Below are 16,772 nucleotides of genomic sequence, written 5' to 3' on the forward strand. Positions count from 1 at the left end.
CAGCATCTGCGGTGGTATATAGACAGCTACGAAAAATATAGATACTCTACCTCAGGTGAGCAAAACCTAGAAACTTCCTTAGCTTTCGTGCACCAGCTGTTATATGCATAGGCCGCCACCCCTTGTTTTACCAGAGGCCACTGTTCTATCCTGCCAAAAAAGCCTAAAACCCGTCAGCTGTATGTTAATCATGTTGTCTTTCAGCCATGACTCGGTGAAACATAGGATATTACAGTTTTTAATGTTCTGTTGGTAGGTTGGTATATGTGCTCGTAGTTCATCTATTTTATTATCGATTGATTGTACATTGGCTAATAGGACCGATGGTAAAGGTAGATTACCCTCTCGGCGACGGATCCTTACAAGGCACCTGGAATGTGATGAAGATGATATCTCCATCTTTTCCTCCTGCGGATGACGGGGATGAGGGCCTTGTCGGGTGTCTGGTGTAAATCCATCCCATCCGACTCGTTGAAGAAGAAGAATTCCTCCAGTACGGGGTGAGTAATCGCTGCCCTGATATCAGGAAGCTATTTTTGGTCATAAGACATGGTGTCAGAAACATTATGTACAAAATAAGTTACATATAACGCAAAATAAAAACACACAATAGCTCAATTGGTTATGGGATCGTAAATCGGCGGCCATCTCCTTCGGCGCCATTATCTGGAATAACAAGAATTGTGCAAGCTAACACAGGCAGGCCACAAAAAGGCAAATAACGGTGCAGTACAACAGTGGTGTACAGAACGGCATCCTGGAACGCACAACTCGTCGGTCCTTGTCACGGATGGGCTATTGCAACAGACAATCACACCGGGTTCCACTCCTATCAGTTAAAAACAAGAAGCGGCTCCAGTGTGATCGCCTGGTACGACGAATCCCGGTTCCTGTTGCGTTATCCTGATGTCAGAGTCAGAATTTGGCATAAGCAGCATGAGTCTATGGCCCAATCCTGCCTGGTTTCAACGGAACAGGCTGATGGCGGTAGTGTAGTGGTGTGGGAAACGTTTTCCTGGCACAAGTTAGGTCCCTTGATACTAATTGAGCAACGTTTGTATTCCACAGCGTATCGGTAGTTGTTCTGGAGGCAAAGGCAGGTCCAACCTGGTACTAGATGGGTGTACCTAATAAACTGTTCATTGGGTGTATATAAAACACTGGAAAATTACACTTTTAACTGCACTGGGCCTTTAAGGGAAAATTTCTCCCAAAAACTTTTGTTTCATTAGTATTTGTTTCATTAGTCCATTGTTGATATAGTTCCAAGATGTTTAGCATGTCAGCAATCAAGTTTTCAAGATATATATAACTTTCAAAATACAGAAATACAGCAGTATGATGCATTTAGCTTTTAAGAGTTAATTACTCCAAATAAAATTGATTTTAACACACTAATCTTCAGGGGACAAATGCCCCCTTTCAAAGTTTCTGTTTTTATCAAATAACACACATAAATAAATCATTCATTCTGCCCACTTGCCTAAGGATGGCCAGTATGCACATATCTAAATCTTACCAAACGTAGACTTTTTTTTGTGTCTGAAAATAGACATGTTCATTAGGGGAGGCGTTTCCCCCCAACATAACCTATTCAGTCTACGGGTCTGGAGAGCCTACAGCGTTGGCAGGTCCTCCAGATGTTTTCCTATCGTCTTATTCGGGAAATGTAGCCTTTTAAGGAAATATACTGTATGTTCCAATTACATGACCTAAGCACACTGAGCACTAGTAGGTATTTTTAAAGTTTACATTCTTATGGTTAAATCTCGTTAATTTGAACTAATGTTAATACATCAAATAGTCTACAGTAGACTACAACATTTTCGAGCAGCGCCCTACTGCGCCCAGTTATTTTCTCCAATAGCATGTAAGAAGTAGCTATACGACTTAGAGCTCACATTTATGTGTAATAGTTTTGCAAATATTACACATTTTTCACTGTGGGAAATCGGTGCTGCTCGGGTAGATTTCCGCAAACATCCGTCCATGTTTAGCGAGGAAATATGTTGGAAATGCACAGCACAATATAATAATAACATTTAGCTAGTGCATGAGGTTTAAAGTTGAAGTTTTATATTTAACCTGCTGTCCATAGATGCAGCTGGTATTTACAGTAAATACTAGTCTACTGTAGGCTATCGTGGTCCTACATGAATCAGAAGCTTAGAGGGCGGGTCTAGTCCGATTAAATTACATTTTAACGCAGTAGCCAGACACAGCGACAAAGAAATAGGCGAGGCTCATTCGCCATTACTAAGAAAGTATCGCCTGTAAACAATAGCCTATACAAAAAAAAAATACATCCACTCCAGCCCCAAACATCTGGAAAGAAAGTGCCGTTGGAGACGAAATACCCCTGCAGCCAAGAAGATGTTGGGGGTGGCCGAAGAAATGACCAATGGCAACGGGTGAGTACCGAAAAGAAAACACGTGTTATGATCGGCCAAATTTGCTTCTTAAAAGTGTTGGTAGTCTGTGTGTTGACTCAGGACAAACAAAGCTGCAGCCTGTTGCATTCAATGATCATGCACAGCGCTGTCTGTCTGCGGGGTGTAGTTGTGCACAGATGAGTTGATGCGGTGCTTAACTATCATCTATCCATACTTGGATATGATCACTACTGCAACAATCTAACAATCACTTTAACAAACACCTACTTGAGTTATATTGTATTAGGCTACTGAACAGCTGGGGCAGTGATGATCACTCTGGTTAGGCCTATTCACAATGAGATATGAGCAAAAGTTGTCTTTGTTTGCTGCTCTGCAGTGCTGCTGAGATTTAAAGCCTGAATTAGACTGTACAGTTGTAGGCCTACTTTACAGGTTTTGACCTACTTGATGCAAACTTGATGAAAGTACAGCCTGGGACCATCTGAAACCTTGTTGTGGTCACTACGGGACAACAGTGCTATACCGTCTGTGTTCGTGATTCCTTACGAAACCCAGACAAAAAAAAGACCATGTGTACAAAACATTAGGGGCACCTGCTCTTTCCATGACATACGCAGACAAGGTGAATCTAGGTGAAATGCCACTTTCAAAACAACTGGGAACTCTGAAAAATACAAGGTCAAATCATGACAACAGTGATCTTCAGGTCGGAAAGTCAGAGTTCTAGAAAGAGGCCAGAGTTCCCAAGTTGGAATTCCAAATTGGATGACTGTTCAAATGGATTTTTCCTAGTCTGAGCTTGTTTTTTTTTTCAGAGTTCCCAGTTGTTTTGCACACACTAGTCGGGAGTCAGAGATTTTCAAGTTCGGAGATCCGAGCTCCCAGTTGCTTTGAACTCGGAAAAAGCCATGATCCCTTATCGATGTCACCTGTTAAATCCACTTCAATCAGTGTAGATGAAGGGAGACAGGTTAAACATTAAATAAGGATTTTTAAGCCTTGAGATGGTTGAGACATTGATTGTGTATATGTGACATTCAGAGGGTGAAAGGGAAAGACAAAATAATTAAGTGCCTTTGAACGGGGTGTGGTAGTAGGTGCCAGGGGCTCCCGTTTGAGTGTGTCAAGAACTGCAATGCTGCTGGGTTTTTCATGCTCAACAGTTTCCCCATGTGTATCAAAAATGGTCCGCCACACAAAGGACATCCAGCCAACTTGAAGCTACTGTGGGGAAGCATTAGAGTCAACGTGGGTCAGCATCCCTGTGGAATGTTTGACACTGTGGAGTCCATGCCCTGATGAATTGAGGCTGTTCTGAAGGCAAAAGGGGTGCAACTCAATATTAGGAAGGTGTTCCTAATGTTTTGTACACTCAGTGTATATTTTACTTTTGTATCTAAAAGCATAATATTATACCTCGCCAAAAATGCTAACCTCCCCTGTTATTGTAAGGGTGGGAGATTAGCATGTCTTGTGAGTATGATATTTGTGCGTCTGTAACTTTCTCACTCAACATTATTCACAATTCATTCAGGACTATCCGTAATCATGGTAGCATCCACATGAATGTAGAAGTGTTTAGAAACATATTCTATTCTTATTTACAATAAAAGGGACTCCAACATGACACAATCCATTATTTACCATTCATTTCTATTGGGCACAAAATAATCAGAAACACAACCAAAACAAACCACAAATGCATCCAACAACTTTGTAGGGTCACGAGCTTGATGTCATCAGTGTGTGCTAAGAATATGGGACTAAATACGAAGTGTTTGACTACTTTAATACACATAAGTGAATTTGTCCAAAAACTTTTGGTCCCCTAAAACTATGTACAAAAAGTGTTGTGATTTCGAAACTGTTCACCCGATATGGATGAAAATACCCTCGAATGTTCTCATTTCAAAACCAAAGTGCTGCTGTACAGAGCCAAAACAAAAATGTCCTGGTAAACATTTTTGTTGTTTTGGCTCTGTACCCCAGCACTTTGGACATGCTAACCTCTCACCATTACAATAACTGGGGTTAGCATTTTTGGTGAGGTATGATATTATGCTTTTAGATACAAATGTAAAATATACATGTTCCAATATTCTTGGCGCTCACTGTATAAATTGTATCTAAAATGTTATATTTTCAATAAATAAATGTAAAAAAATAATTGAAATCAAAATACTTGTATAACAGAGCAAGCGGTAAAGCTTCATATGACACCAATGTTTGCTTTGTTGCACCAAACCCACCACTGGTGTACATGGCCAAAGAGGTTCATTTTCATGTCATCTGACCAAATCACCGGTTCCAATCCATATGCTTATGCCGTTTAGCCAACTCCAGGTGTTTACTTTTGTTGGATGACATGAAAATAGAGCTCTGGCCTCGTACACCAGTGGTGGGTTTGGCGTTTAAATGAGAATGCATGAGCAGAAAAGAACCCCATACATACTGTAAAATATGGTGGTGGATCTTTGATGTTATGGGGTTATTTTTCTTCCACTGGTCCTGGGGCCCTTGTTAAGGTCAACGGCATCATCAACTTTACACAGTACCAGGGCATTTTAGTCATTAACCTGGTTGCCTCTGCCAGGAGGCTGAAACTTGGCCGTAAGTGGATCTTCCAGCAAGACAATAACCCCAAGCACACATCACTATCCACAAAGAAATGGTTAATTGTCCACAAAATCAACAACTCTGTCTCTGGGCTTGAAACCCATTGAAAGCTATAGTTTGAATTGAAGAGGGCAGTTCAGAAGCACAGATTATCATAACATAAGGCGAGACCCAGATACAGACACAGGAGGCAGATGTTTGGCAGATGTTTGGAGTGTTACAATATGTATTAATCCAATAGGGTAAGAGAATGGTCGTGGACAGGCAAAATGGTCAAAACCAGTTCAGAGTCCAAAAGGTACCGAAGGGCAGGCAGAATCAAGGTCAGGGCAGGCAGGATGTTCAGGCAGGCAGGAAAGTAGTCCAGAGTCAGACAGGGGTCAAAACCAGGAGGACTAGCAAAAAGAGAATAGCAAAAGGAGAATGGGAAAACACGCTGGTTGACTTGACTAACATGCAAGACGAACTGGCACAGAGAGACAGGAAACACAGGGGAAAATAAGCGACACCTGGAGGGGGTGGAGACAATCACAGGAACAGGTGAAACAGATCAGGGCGTGACACAGATGAAGGACATCAAGGATCTGGAAGGATTCTGTATGGAGCAATGGTCTAAGATCCCTCCCAATATATTCTTCAAAATCAAATCAAATCAAATGTATTTATATAGCCCTTCGTACATCAGCTGATATCTCAAAGTGCTGTACAGAAACCCAGCCTAAAACCCCAAACAGCAAGCAATGCAGGTGTAGAAGCACGGTGGCTAGGAAAAACTCCCTAGAAAGGCCAAAACCTAGGAAGAAACCTAGAGAGGAACCAGGCTATGTGGGGTGGCCAGTCCTCTTCTGGCTGTGCCGGGTGGAGATTATAACAGAACATGGCCAAGATGTTCAAATGTTCATAAATGACCAGCATGGTCCAATAATAATAAGGCAGAACAGTTTAAACTGGAGCAGCAGCACGGCCAGGTGGACTGGGGACAGCAAGGAGTCATCATGTCAGGTAGTCCTGAGGCATGGTCCTAGGGCTCAGGTCCTCCGAGAGAGAGAAAGAAAGAGAGAAAGAGAGAATTAGAGAGAGCACACTTAAATTCACACAGGACACAGAATAGGACAGGAGAAGTACTCCAGATATAACAAACTGACCCTAGCCCCCCGACACATAAACTACTGCAGCATAAATACTGGAGGCTGAGACAGGAGGGGTCAGGAGACACTGTGGCCCCATCCGAGGACACCCCCGGACAGGGCCAAACAGGAAGGATATAACCCCACCCACTTTGCCAAAGCACAGCCCCCCACCACTAGAGGGATATCTTCAACCACCAACTTACCATCCTGAGACAAGGCCGAGTATAGCCCACAAAGATCTCCGCGTCTGCACAACCCAAGGGGGGGGGCACCAACCCAGACAGGATGATCACATCAGTGACTCAACCCACTCAGGTGACACACCCCTCCCAGCCCCAGTAAGCCAGGGACTCAGCCCCTGTAATAGGGTTTGAGGCAGAGTGCTTTATCCGGGTAGCCGGAAAGTAGAGCATTGCAGTAGTCTAACCTAGAAGTGACAAAAGCATGGATTAATTTTTCTGCATCATTTTTGGACAGAACGTTTCTGATTTTTGCAATGCTACGTAGATGGAAAAAAGCTGTCCTTGAAATGGTCTTGATATGTTCTTCAAAAGAGAGATCAGGGTCCAGAGTAACGCCGAGGTCCTTCACAGTTTTATTTGAGACGACTGTACGACCATTAAGATTAATTGTCAGATTCAACAGAAGATCTCTTTGTTTCTTGGGACCTAGAACAAGCATCTCTGTTTTGTCCGAGTTTAAAAGTAGAAAGTTTGCAGCCATCCACTTCCTTATGTCTGAAACACATGCTTCTAGCGAGGGCAATTTTGGGGCTTCACCATGTTTCATTGAAATGTACAGCTGTGTGTCATCTGCATAGCAGTGAAAGTTAACTATGTTTTCGAATGACATCCCCAAGATGTAGAATATATAGTGAAAACAATAGTGGTCCTAAAACGGAACCTTGAGGAACACCGAAATTTACAGTTGATTTGTCAGAGGACAAACCATTCACAGAGACAAACTGATATCTTTCCGACAGATAAGATCTAAACCAGGCCAGAACTTGTCCGTGTAGACCAATTTGGGTTTCCAATCTCTCCAAAAGAATGTGGTGATCGATGGTATCAAAAGCAGCACTAAGGTTTAGGAGCACGAGGACAGATGCAGAGCCTCGGTCTGATGCCATTAAAATGTCATTTACCACCTTCACAAGTGCAGTCTCAGTGCTATGATGGGGTCTAAAACCAGACTGAAGCATTTCGTATACATTGTTTGTCTTCAGGAAGGCAGTGAGCCTTGTCTAAAAATTTTGAGAGGAATGGAAGATTCGATATAGGCCGATAGTTTTTTATATTTTCTGGGTCAAGGTTTGGCTTTTTCAAGAGAGCCTTTATTACTGCCACTTTTAGTGAGTTTGGTACACATCCGGTGGATAGAGAGCCGTTTATTATGTTCAACATAGGAGGGCCAAGCACAGGAAGCAGCTCTTTCAGTAGTTTAGTTGGAATAGGGTCCAGTATGCAGCTTGAAGGTTTAGAGGCCATGATTATTTTCATCATTGTGTCAAGAGATATAGTACTAAAACACTTGAGCGTCTCTCTTGCTCCTAGATCCTGGCAGAGTTGTGCAGACTCTTTTGCTTTCTAATAATCATGATATTTTCCTCAAAGAAGTTCATGAATTTATCACTGCTAAAGTGAAAGCCATCCTCTCTTGGGGAATGCTGCTTTTTAGTTAGCGTTGCGACAGTATCAACTCATTAAACATTTTAGAAAAATACTCAGTGCTGTTAAGGCACCGATAGAGAGGGCAGCTGTGCTTCTAGCCCCTAGGCAACTTTGCAGTATTTCGTTTTTTATGTGTTATTTCTTACATTATTAGCCCAGGAATTTTTTGGTGTTATTACATACAGCTGGGAAGAACTTTTGGACAGCAGAGTGGCAGTAACTCACCAGCATTACCAGCATTACGATCAATAATACGACATTCCTGAATCGGATCCTTTGTTCGTACCCCCCAGGGCAATTTAATTGATTCCAGAAGCTGATCCAAAACAACGCCGGCGGAGAAGAGGTAGTTGGAGCGCAGACCACCCACCGCTTCCGAGTATATTACTGGCTAATGTTCAGTCTTTTGATAATAAAGTTGACAAGCTCATGGCGATGATTTCCTTCCAGAGAGACATCCGGGATTGTAACATACAGTGTTTCACGGAAACATGGCTCTCTCGGTATGTATTGTCTGAGTCCGTACAGCCAGTTGGGTTCTCAGTTTATTGCGCAGACAAATAAATACCTCCCCAGGAAGAATGGCGGGGGTGTATGTTTCATGATTAACTACTCATGGTGTGATTGCAATAACATACAGGAACTCAAGTTCTTTTGTTCACCCAACCTAGAATACCTCACAATCAAATGCCAATCATATTACCTCCCAAGAGAATTCTCTTCGGTTATAGTCACAGATGATTTTATTACCCCTCAAGCCAATACCACGACGCTCAAAGAACTTCACTGGACTTTATGCAAACTGGAAACAACATATCCCGAGGCCGCATTTATTGTAATTGGAGATTTTAACAAAGCAAATTGAGGAAAATGCTACTGAAGTTCTATCAACATATCGACTATAGTACTGGCGCTGCTAAAACACTCGACCACTGCTACTCCAACTTCCGGGATGCCTACAAGGCCCTCCCCCGCCCTCCCTTCGGAAAATCTGATCACGACTCCATTTTGCTCTTCCCTTCCTATAGGCAGAAACTCAAACAGGAAGTATCTGTGCTAAGGACTATTCAACGCTGGTCTGACCAATCTGAATCCACGCTTCAAGATTGTTTTGATCACGCGAACTGTGTTATGTTCCGGGTAGCCTCAGAGAGTAACATTGATGAATACACTGATACGGTGACTGAGTTTATCAGGAAGTATATAGGATGTTGTACCCACTGTGTCTATTAAAACCTACCCTAACCAGAAATGTGGATAGATGGCAGCATTCACACAAAACTGAAAACATCAACCATGGCATTTAACCATGGCAAGGTCATTGGGAATATGGTTAAATACAAACAGTGTAGTTATTCCCTCCGTAAGGCAATCAAACAAGCAAAAGATCAGTATAGACACAAAGTGGAGTCGCAATTCAACAGCTCAGACACGAGACGTATGTAGCAGGGTTTACAGACAATTATGGACTACAAAAGGAAAACCAGCCATGTCGCAGACACCGACGTCTTGCTCCGGACAAGCTAAACTCCTTCTTCGCCCGCTTTGAGGATAACACAGTGCCACCGACGTGGCCCGCTACCCAGGACCCGTGGACTCTCTTTCTCCATGACCGACATGAGTAAGACATTCAAGCATGATAACCCTCGCAAGGCTGCCTGCCCAGACGGCATCCCTAGCCACGTCCTTAGAGCATGCACAGACCAGCTGGCTGCAGTGTTTACGCACATATTCAATCTGTCCCTATCCCAGTCTGTTGTCCACACATGCTTCAAATTGGCCACCATTGTTCCTGTACCCAAAACAAAGGTATTTGAACTAAATGACCATCGCCCCTTAGCACTCACTTTTGTCATCATGAAGTGCTTTGAGAGACTAGTCAAGGATCATATCACCTCAACCTTACCTGACCCACTTTAATTTGCTTACCGCACCAATAGATCCACAGACGATGCAATCGCCATTGCACTGCACACTGCCCTATCCCATCTGGAGAACAGGAATACCTATGTAAGAATGCTGTTCATTGACTCTTCAATACCATAGTACCCTCCAAGCTCATCATTAAGCTGGAGGCCCTGGTTCTGAACCCCGCCCTGTGCAACTGGGTTCTGGACTTCCTGACGGGCCGCACCCAGGTGGTGAAGTACACCTCCTCTTCGCTGATCCTCAACACTGGGGCCCCACAAGAGTGCATTCTCAGCTGCCTCCTGTACTCCCTGTTCACCCATGACTGCATGGCCATGCACGCCTCCAACTCAATCATCATGTTTGCAGATGACACAACAGTAGTAGGCTTGATTATCAACAGTGACGAGACAGCCTGCAGGGAGGAGGTGAGGGCCCAGGGAGAGTGGTGCCAGGAAAATAACCTCTCTCTCAACGTCAACAAAACAAAGGAGCTGATCGTGGACTTCAGGAAACAGCAGAGGGAGCAGCCTCCCCCCTATCCACATCGACGGGACCGCAGTGGAGAAGGTGTAAATCTTCAAGTTCCTCGGCGTACACATCACTGACAAACTGAAATGGTCCACACAGACAGTGTGGTGAAGAAGGTGCAACAGCACCTCTTCAATCTCAGGGGACTTGGCCCCTAAAACCCTCACAAACTTTTACAGATGCTCAATTGAGAGCATCCTATCGGGCTGTATCACCCACCGCCTGATACGGCAACTGCACCTCCCGCAACTGCAGGGCTCTCCAGAGAGAATTGCGGTCTGCCCAACGCATCACCGGGGGCAAACTACCTGCTCTCCAGGACACCTACAGCACCTGATATCACAGAAAGGCCAAAAAGACAACAACCACCCGAGCCACTGCCTGTTGACCCCTCTATCATCCAGAAGGCGAGGTCAGTACAGGTGCATCAAGATGGGACTGAAAGACTGAAAAACAGCTTCTATATCAAGTCCATCAGACTGTTAAATAACCTTCACCATTTCCTTAGAGGCTGCTGCCCTATATACATAGACTTGAAATCACTGGCCACTTTAATGATGTTTGCATTTTTTACATTACTCGTCTCATATGTATATACTGTATTCTATTCTACTGTATCTTAGTCTATGCCGCTCTGACATTGCTCGTCCATATATTTATATATTCAAAAATTCCATTCCTTCACTTAGATTTGTGTGTATTGTTAGATATTACTTGTTAGATATTACTGCACCTTTCCTCTTTTGCTCTCTGTTGCTCCTCTATTGTAATTCCTCAAGCTGATGACATCAGATTCCCATCAGACCAACTCCTTGAATGCCCTACTCCTTGAATGCCCTACTCCTTGAATGCCCTACTCCTTGAAGTTTGCAGTTGTGTCTGCAGTTGTGTTTTTTTACCCTTTAGTGTTTGTACTTTACCGTATTTATACTTAGGATATCGCTTTTCAACAGTAAAAGTAAAAAAACTCACTTGGATGTCTTTTATGCAATATGTTCCAAGGGGTTGTGGTGCAGGCCAATATGCCACTGCTAAGCCCTGTTCTTAGGCACAACGCAACCAATCCAGAGGTGCCTTATTACTATTATAAACTGATTACCAACGAAATTAGAACAGTAAATAAGTCATTTTGCTTAATACCCATGGTATATTGTCTGATATACCACAGCTTTCAGCCAATCAGCATTCATGGCTCTAATTACCCAGTTTCTAATAACATACAGTACTGGCTAGGAGCTGCATATCCATACTGTTCAGGTCTGGCGCAGTGAATGTGATGACGCTATCTCTCTCCATCAGTCCTTAGTTGTTAGTCGTTACCGTTGTTCCATTCTACCCCCTGAGGCATGTTTCAGCAGATCCGCTTCCTGCCTGTTAATTACCCCCCCTGTGTGCGTGTGTGTGTTTGTGTATGTGTGTGTATGTGTGTATGTGTTACTTTATTTAGATACAGGGATCTCTGCTCCTGTCAGGAAGGAAACTGTTTTATCATTCACTGGTTCACTGGGGCACATTCCCCCCACCAGTACGGAAAAGTACTCAAATGTCTCCACTCACTACTGTAAGTCGCTCTGGATAAGAGCGTCTGATAAATTAGCCAAAAGTAAAAATGTCACACACACACACACTTTGCTTGTATAACTTCCTTTCCTGAGTTGTTTACGGTTGGGGGAAAGGAGGGGGAATGGGGTTGATGGGTATAGGGAAAGAGAGAGGGGTCTTTGTCATGGCTGAGGCGCAGAGAGAAGTTGTTTTGGCAATGCAAATATATCTTTCCCATGCCAATAAAGCTCTTTGAATTGAATTGAAAGGTCATGATGTGGAGAGCGGATGTCCTTCTAGTCTCCTGAGTCTCTATCTGTCTACATCTCTCTCTCTCTGCTCCACTCCACCCTGGGCAGGAATGTGCTCAGTGGGAACATTGGACATCAGAGCTCTCTCTCTCTCTCTCTCTCTGCTCCACCCTGAGCAGGAATGAGCTCAGTGGGAACATTGGACATCAGAGCTACTGTCAGTCAGATAACTTCTGTAGCTGTCACACATTTACACATTTTTTAATACCTTGGTTTTTCTTCCTGTCCCCATAGCAGAACGCCTTTGAAGAACCCCCTTTGGTTCCAGGTAAAACCCTTTTGCGTTCCATATAGAACCCTTTCCACAGAGGGATCTACATTGAACCTAAAATAGTTCTACCTGGAACCAAAAAGGGTTCTCCTATGGGGACAGCCGCAGAACCCTTTTGGAACCCTTTTTTGAAAGAGTGTACCATCCCTCCCCTGATTGTAAACTAACGGACAACAATACTTATATTGCTACTTACAGCTATTTTTGCTCACATGTACTGTACATGAAGTTAAATAATTTCCTCTTCCTGCAAGTGCTGGATTTCCCCCCACAGTGGCCAATCCACCATTCATTCTGATCTCAACTCCAACCCTCCTATGTCCACAGGTTAACCCATATTTCCCAGTATAATTCCATTTAACAATTTCCTTTTGCAATACATCCCTGCATTTTACTGCAATGTCTTATAAGTGTCTTGAACCTCCCTATTTGTAAAATGTCTACCGATATTGCCCTAAAATAGAGTATAATGATGTTTACCGTTGACTGATTGTGGTTCTTCAGATCCCCTAACAATACATTGGCTGGTCTATCTGAACCCTGATATTATGACATAACATCCATTCCTGGATGTTGAAATGAACGGATTTATGTGTCAATTGTTGTTTTGTATGTCAGTTCATAGACCCGATGCCAAGGTATTGGTACATCAAAAACATGTTCCCAACTGACTTGAATTTCATACGGCATTGATGTCAAGCCTTTTGACTTTAAGTGAAACTGCTACATTTATTTATTTATATACTAATCATTTCAAGCCATGTATGATATTTAATGGGTGGCAGACAGACTAATTCTTTAATTTCTTCTTTAAGTAATTGTCACTGCCAATTTTGTGGCAGAGCCGCAATGAGTTGGTTATAATTGTGTTTAGTGCATACACCTCCATACACTGTTGTTATTTGCTTTTGTGACATCATTTTACCGTCCTTGTTTACAATGTTCTTCATAAATATTATACCCTTCTTGTGCATTTCTTCCAATATTTTTTTTCTCTCTCTCAGTACATTGGGGTTTAGCCATATTATTGGCTGTAATATTAGATCTGCCTTTTTTTGGAGGAGGAAATTGAAATTGTATGACTCTGACTTCCTTTAAAAAAGGGTGATACTTTCAACAGAGATCCCTTGTCAATCCACTGAAAATGTGAGGTTTTAATCTGCACAAAGGAAAAGAGGCCGCTTTTTAACATTGGATGGGCCTCTTAGAATCTTGCTAAAAAACAGTTTGGATTTAGATACAATTTCAGTACAATGGAGACTTTAAGAGAGAGGTTTAATGCCTTAATAGTTAAGGCTCGTGTTCGTTTTATAAATATGGAGGTTTAACTTGCCTTTCCAAATAAAGTGAAATACTTTTTTTCACATGATTTGAAAAATGATTCTCCTGGAGTCGGTAGGGCCATGAATAATATGTAAACTGCGATATAACTAGACAATTAATCAGGGAAATCTATCTATTTTGCAAAGTTTTGCGAGATCGCTCAACTTTTCCACGATATGTACACCAAGCAGGGGTGCTGTATGGGGGAAAAGTTAGGACGATTCTAAGGGCCTGTGACAGACAGGGCCCTAAACAATTATTAGAACATTAGGTTAAGAAACATCTATATTAAATTATTAACCTATCATCATTGTTATATTATTTTATTTACAATTTATTAAAAAACGAACAGTTTATTTTTCTTATTTTTGACAAAAAGTTAATATCCTGATTCTCCATTCAGGAAAAATCTCACTTGAGGCAGCCAATATCAGAGCCTTAAACGAAGAGATGCAGGTTCTTTGAGATGGATGGGAGTCTCTCCTGTCTGAGGCAACACTGATTGCTATGCAAATGATTGTTGCACCTCAGTTTAGCAATTTAGAAGAAAAATAAGAGATTCCATGATGAGACCGTGTTTTTTACTGCTATGGACAACATCATAAGTGGCTTGGACATTAGGTTCCAGAACACTGCAAAAATTGTAGAATCATGTTCTGCTGTTCTGAAAGTTGGGCAGATTAGTGAGGATAAAGTCCCTTCTGTGTGCCAACCACTGATCATGAAGTATTCTAGAGATCTTACACCTGGGTTTCCAAATGAAGTAAGACACCTGAACACTGTATATGCTGCCACTTTCCCCCCTAACTTGTCCCCTCTTGGTCTCCTGAATGCAATTTGTAAGATGCAGCTGCAAAGCATTTCTGTAGAAGTGTGCATTTCTTTACGTATATTTTCCACACTGCCTGTGACCGTTGCTGGTGGCGAGAGAGCTTTCAGTAAACTAAAACTGCTAAAAAACTATTTGAGGTCCACTATGTCCCAGGACAGGCTTTGCAGTCTTGCCATGCTGTCCATTGAACGTCAGTTATCTAGAAAGCTGGACTTCAAAGACTTGATCAGGGACTTTGCTAGCAAGAAGGCTCGGCGCTGGGCTCTTGGTGAGTAAGGCTGAGCAAGGGTCAGTGATAACTGTTAAATGGCATGGCTATGGATATTGGATCACTACGCACATGATGCCCACAGGCTCAGAACAAGACTGAGAACAGACTGAGAACAAGATATATCTCAAAGTAATGACTGGATTGCCATAAAAATGTGTTGTGCACAATCAAGACCCCAAGTGGAAGAAACCTATTGATTTGGTGACCACTTTACCTTTCCTCTAGCACCACCATCAGGCCTTTTCATTTCCATTTCCTCTTGACCTTTCCTCTAGCGCCACCATCAGGCCTTTTAATTTCCATTTCCACTTGACCTTTCCTCTAGCGCCACCATCAGGCCTTTTCATTTCCATTTCCACTTGACCTTTCCTCTAGCGCCACCATCAGGCCTTTTCATTTCCATTTCCACTTGACCTTTCCTCTAGCGCCACCATCAGGCCTTTTCATTTCCATTTCCACTTGACCTTTCCTCTAGCGCCACCATCAGGCCTTTTCATTTCCATTTCCACTTGACCTTTCCTCTAGCACCACCATCAGGCCTTTTCATTTCCATTTCCACTTGACCTTTCCTCTAGCGCCACCATCAGGCCTTTTCATTTCCATTTCCACTTGACCTTTCCTCTAGCACCACCATCAGGCCTTTTCATTTCCATTTCCACTTGACCTTTCCTCTAGCGCCACCATCAGGCCTTTTCATTTCCATTTCCTCTTGACCTTTCCTCTAGCGCCACCATCAGGCCTTTTCATTTCCATTTCCACTTGACCTTTCTTCTAGCGCCACCATCAGGCCTTTTCATTTCCATTTCCACTTGACCTTTCCTCTAGCGCCACCATCAGGCCTTTTCATTTCCATTTCCACTTGACCTTTCCTCTAGCGCCACCATCAGGCCTTTTCATTTCCATTTCCACTTGACCTTTCCTCTAGCGCCACCATCAGGCCTTTTCATTTCCATTTCCACTTGACCTTTCCTCTAGCGCCACCATCAGGCCTTTTCATTTCCATTTCCACTTGACCTTTCCTCTAGCACCACCATCAGGCCTTTTCATTTCCATTTCCACTTGACCTTTCCTCTAGCACCACCATCAGGCCTTTTCATTTCCATTTCCACTTGACCTTTCCTCTAGCACCACCATCAGGCCTTTTCATTTCCATTTCCACTTGACCTTTCCTCTAGCACCACCATCAGGCCTTTTCATTTCCATTTCCTCTTGACCTTTCCTCTAGCGCCACCATCAGGCCTTTTCATTTCCATTTCCACTTGACCTTTCCTCTAGCGCCACCATCAGGCCTTTTCATTTCCATTTCCACTTGACCTTTCCTCTAGCACCACCATCAGGCCTTTTCATTTCCATTTCCACTTGACCTTTCCTCTAGCGCCACCATCAGGCCTTTTCATTTCCATTTCCACTTGACCTTTCCTCTAGCACCACCATCAGGCCTTTTCATTTCCATTTCCTCTTGACCTTTCCTCTAGCGCCACCATCAGGCCTTTTCATTTCCATTTCCACTTGACCTTTCCTCTAGCGCCACCATCAGGCCTTTTCATTTCCATTTCCACTTTTACAGCTGCATATCAAATCAAACTTTATTTGTCACATGCGCCGAATACAACAAGTGTAGACTTTACCATGAAATGCTTACTTACAAGCCCTTAGCCAACAGTGCAGTTCAAGAAGAGTTAAGAAAATATTTACCAAGTAGACGAAAATAAAAAGTAATAAAAAAAGTAACACAATAAGAATAACAATAATGAGGCTATATACAGGGGACACCGGTACCGAGTCAGTGTGCGGGGGTACAGGTTAGTTAAGGTAATCTGTCGGTGGAGGTGAAGTGACTATGCATATTTTCTAGTTGGTATGTATACTTAGTTAAACAATCTGCTGCTGATTTTATTATTTTGTTTGTTATATTATTCAATAGATGATAATGTTATTTATTTTAATTGACGAGGTTAATGTATATTTAAG

General features: G+C 42.7%; 1 protein-coding gene across 3 annotated transcripts in view; it reads left to right on the forward strand.

The window, feature by feature from the left end:
- Positions 1–1,596: 1,596 nt before the first annotated feature.
- Positions 1,597–16,772, forward strand: part of LOC139380746 (LIM and senescent cell antigen-like-containing domain protein 1) — a 71,164-nt gene continuing 55,988 nt past the window's right edge. For 2 of the 3 annotated variants that reach the window (XR_011628464.1, XM_071123734.1), the window contains exon 1: positions 1,597–2,411. Coding sequence is in view for 2 of the 3 variants with exons in the window: in XM_071123734.1 (XP_070979835.1) it covers positions 2,374–2,411 (38 nt within the window). In the remaining variant the exon portion in view is untranslated. The remainder of the gene's footprint in view (positions 2,412–16,772) is intronic. The other variant, XM_071123733.1, reaches the window with a different exon arrangement.

This window comes from Oncorhynchus clarkii, chromosome 22 (genome assembly GCF_045791955.1).
Source record: "Oncorhynchus clarkii lewisi isolate Uvic-CL-2024 chromosome 22, UVic_Ocla_1.0, whole genome shotgun sequence".
Taxonomy (NCBI): Eukaryota; Metazoa; Chordata; class Actinopteri; order Salmoniformes; family Salmonidae; genus Oncorhynchus; species Oncorhynchus clarkii.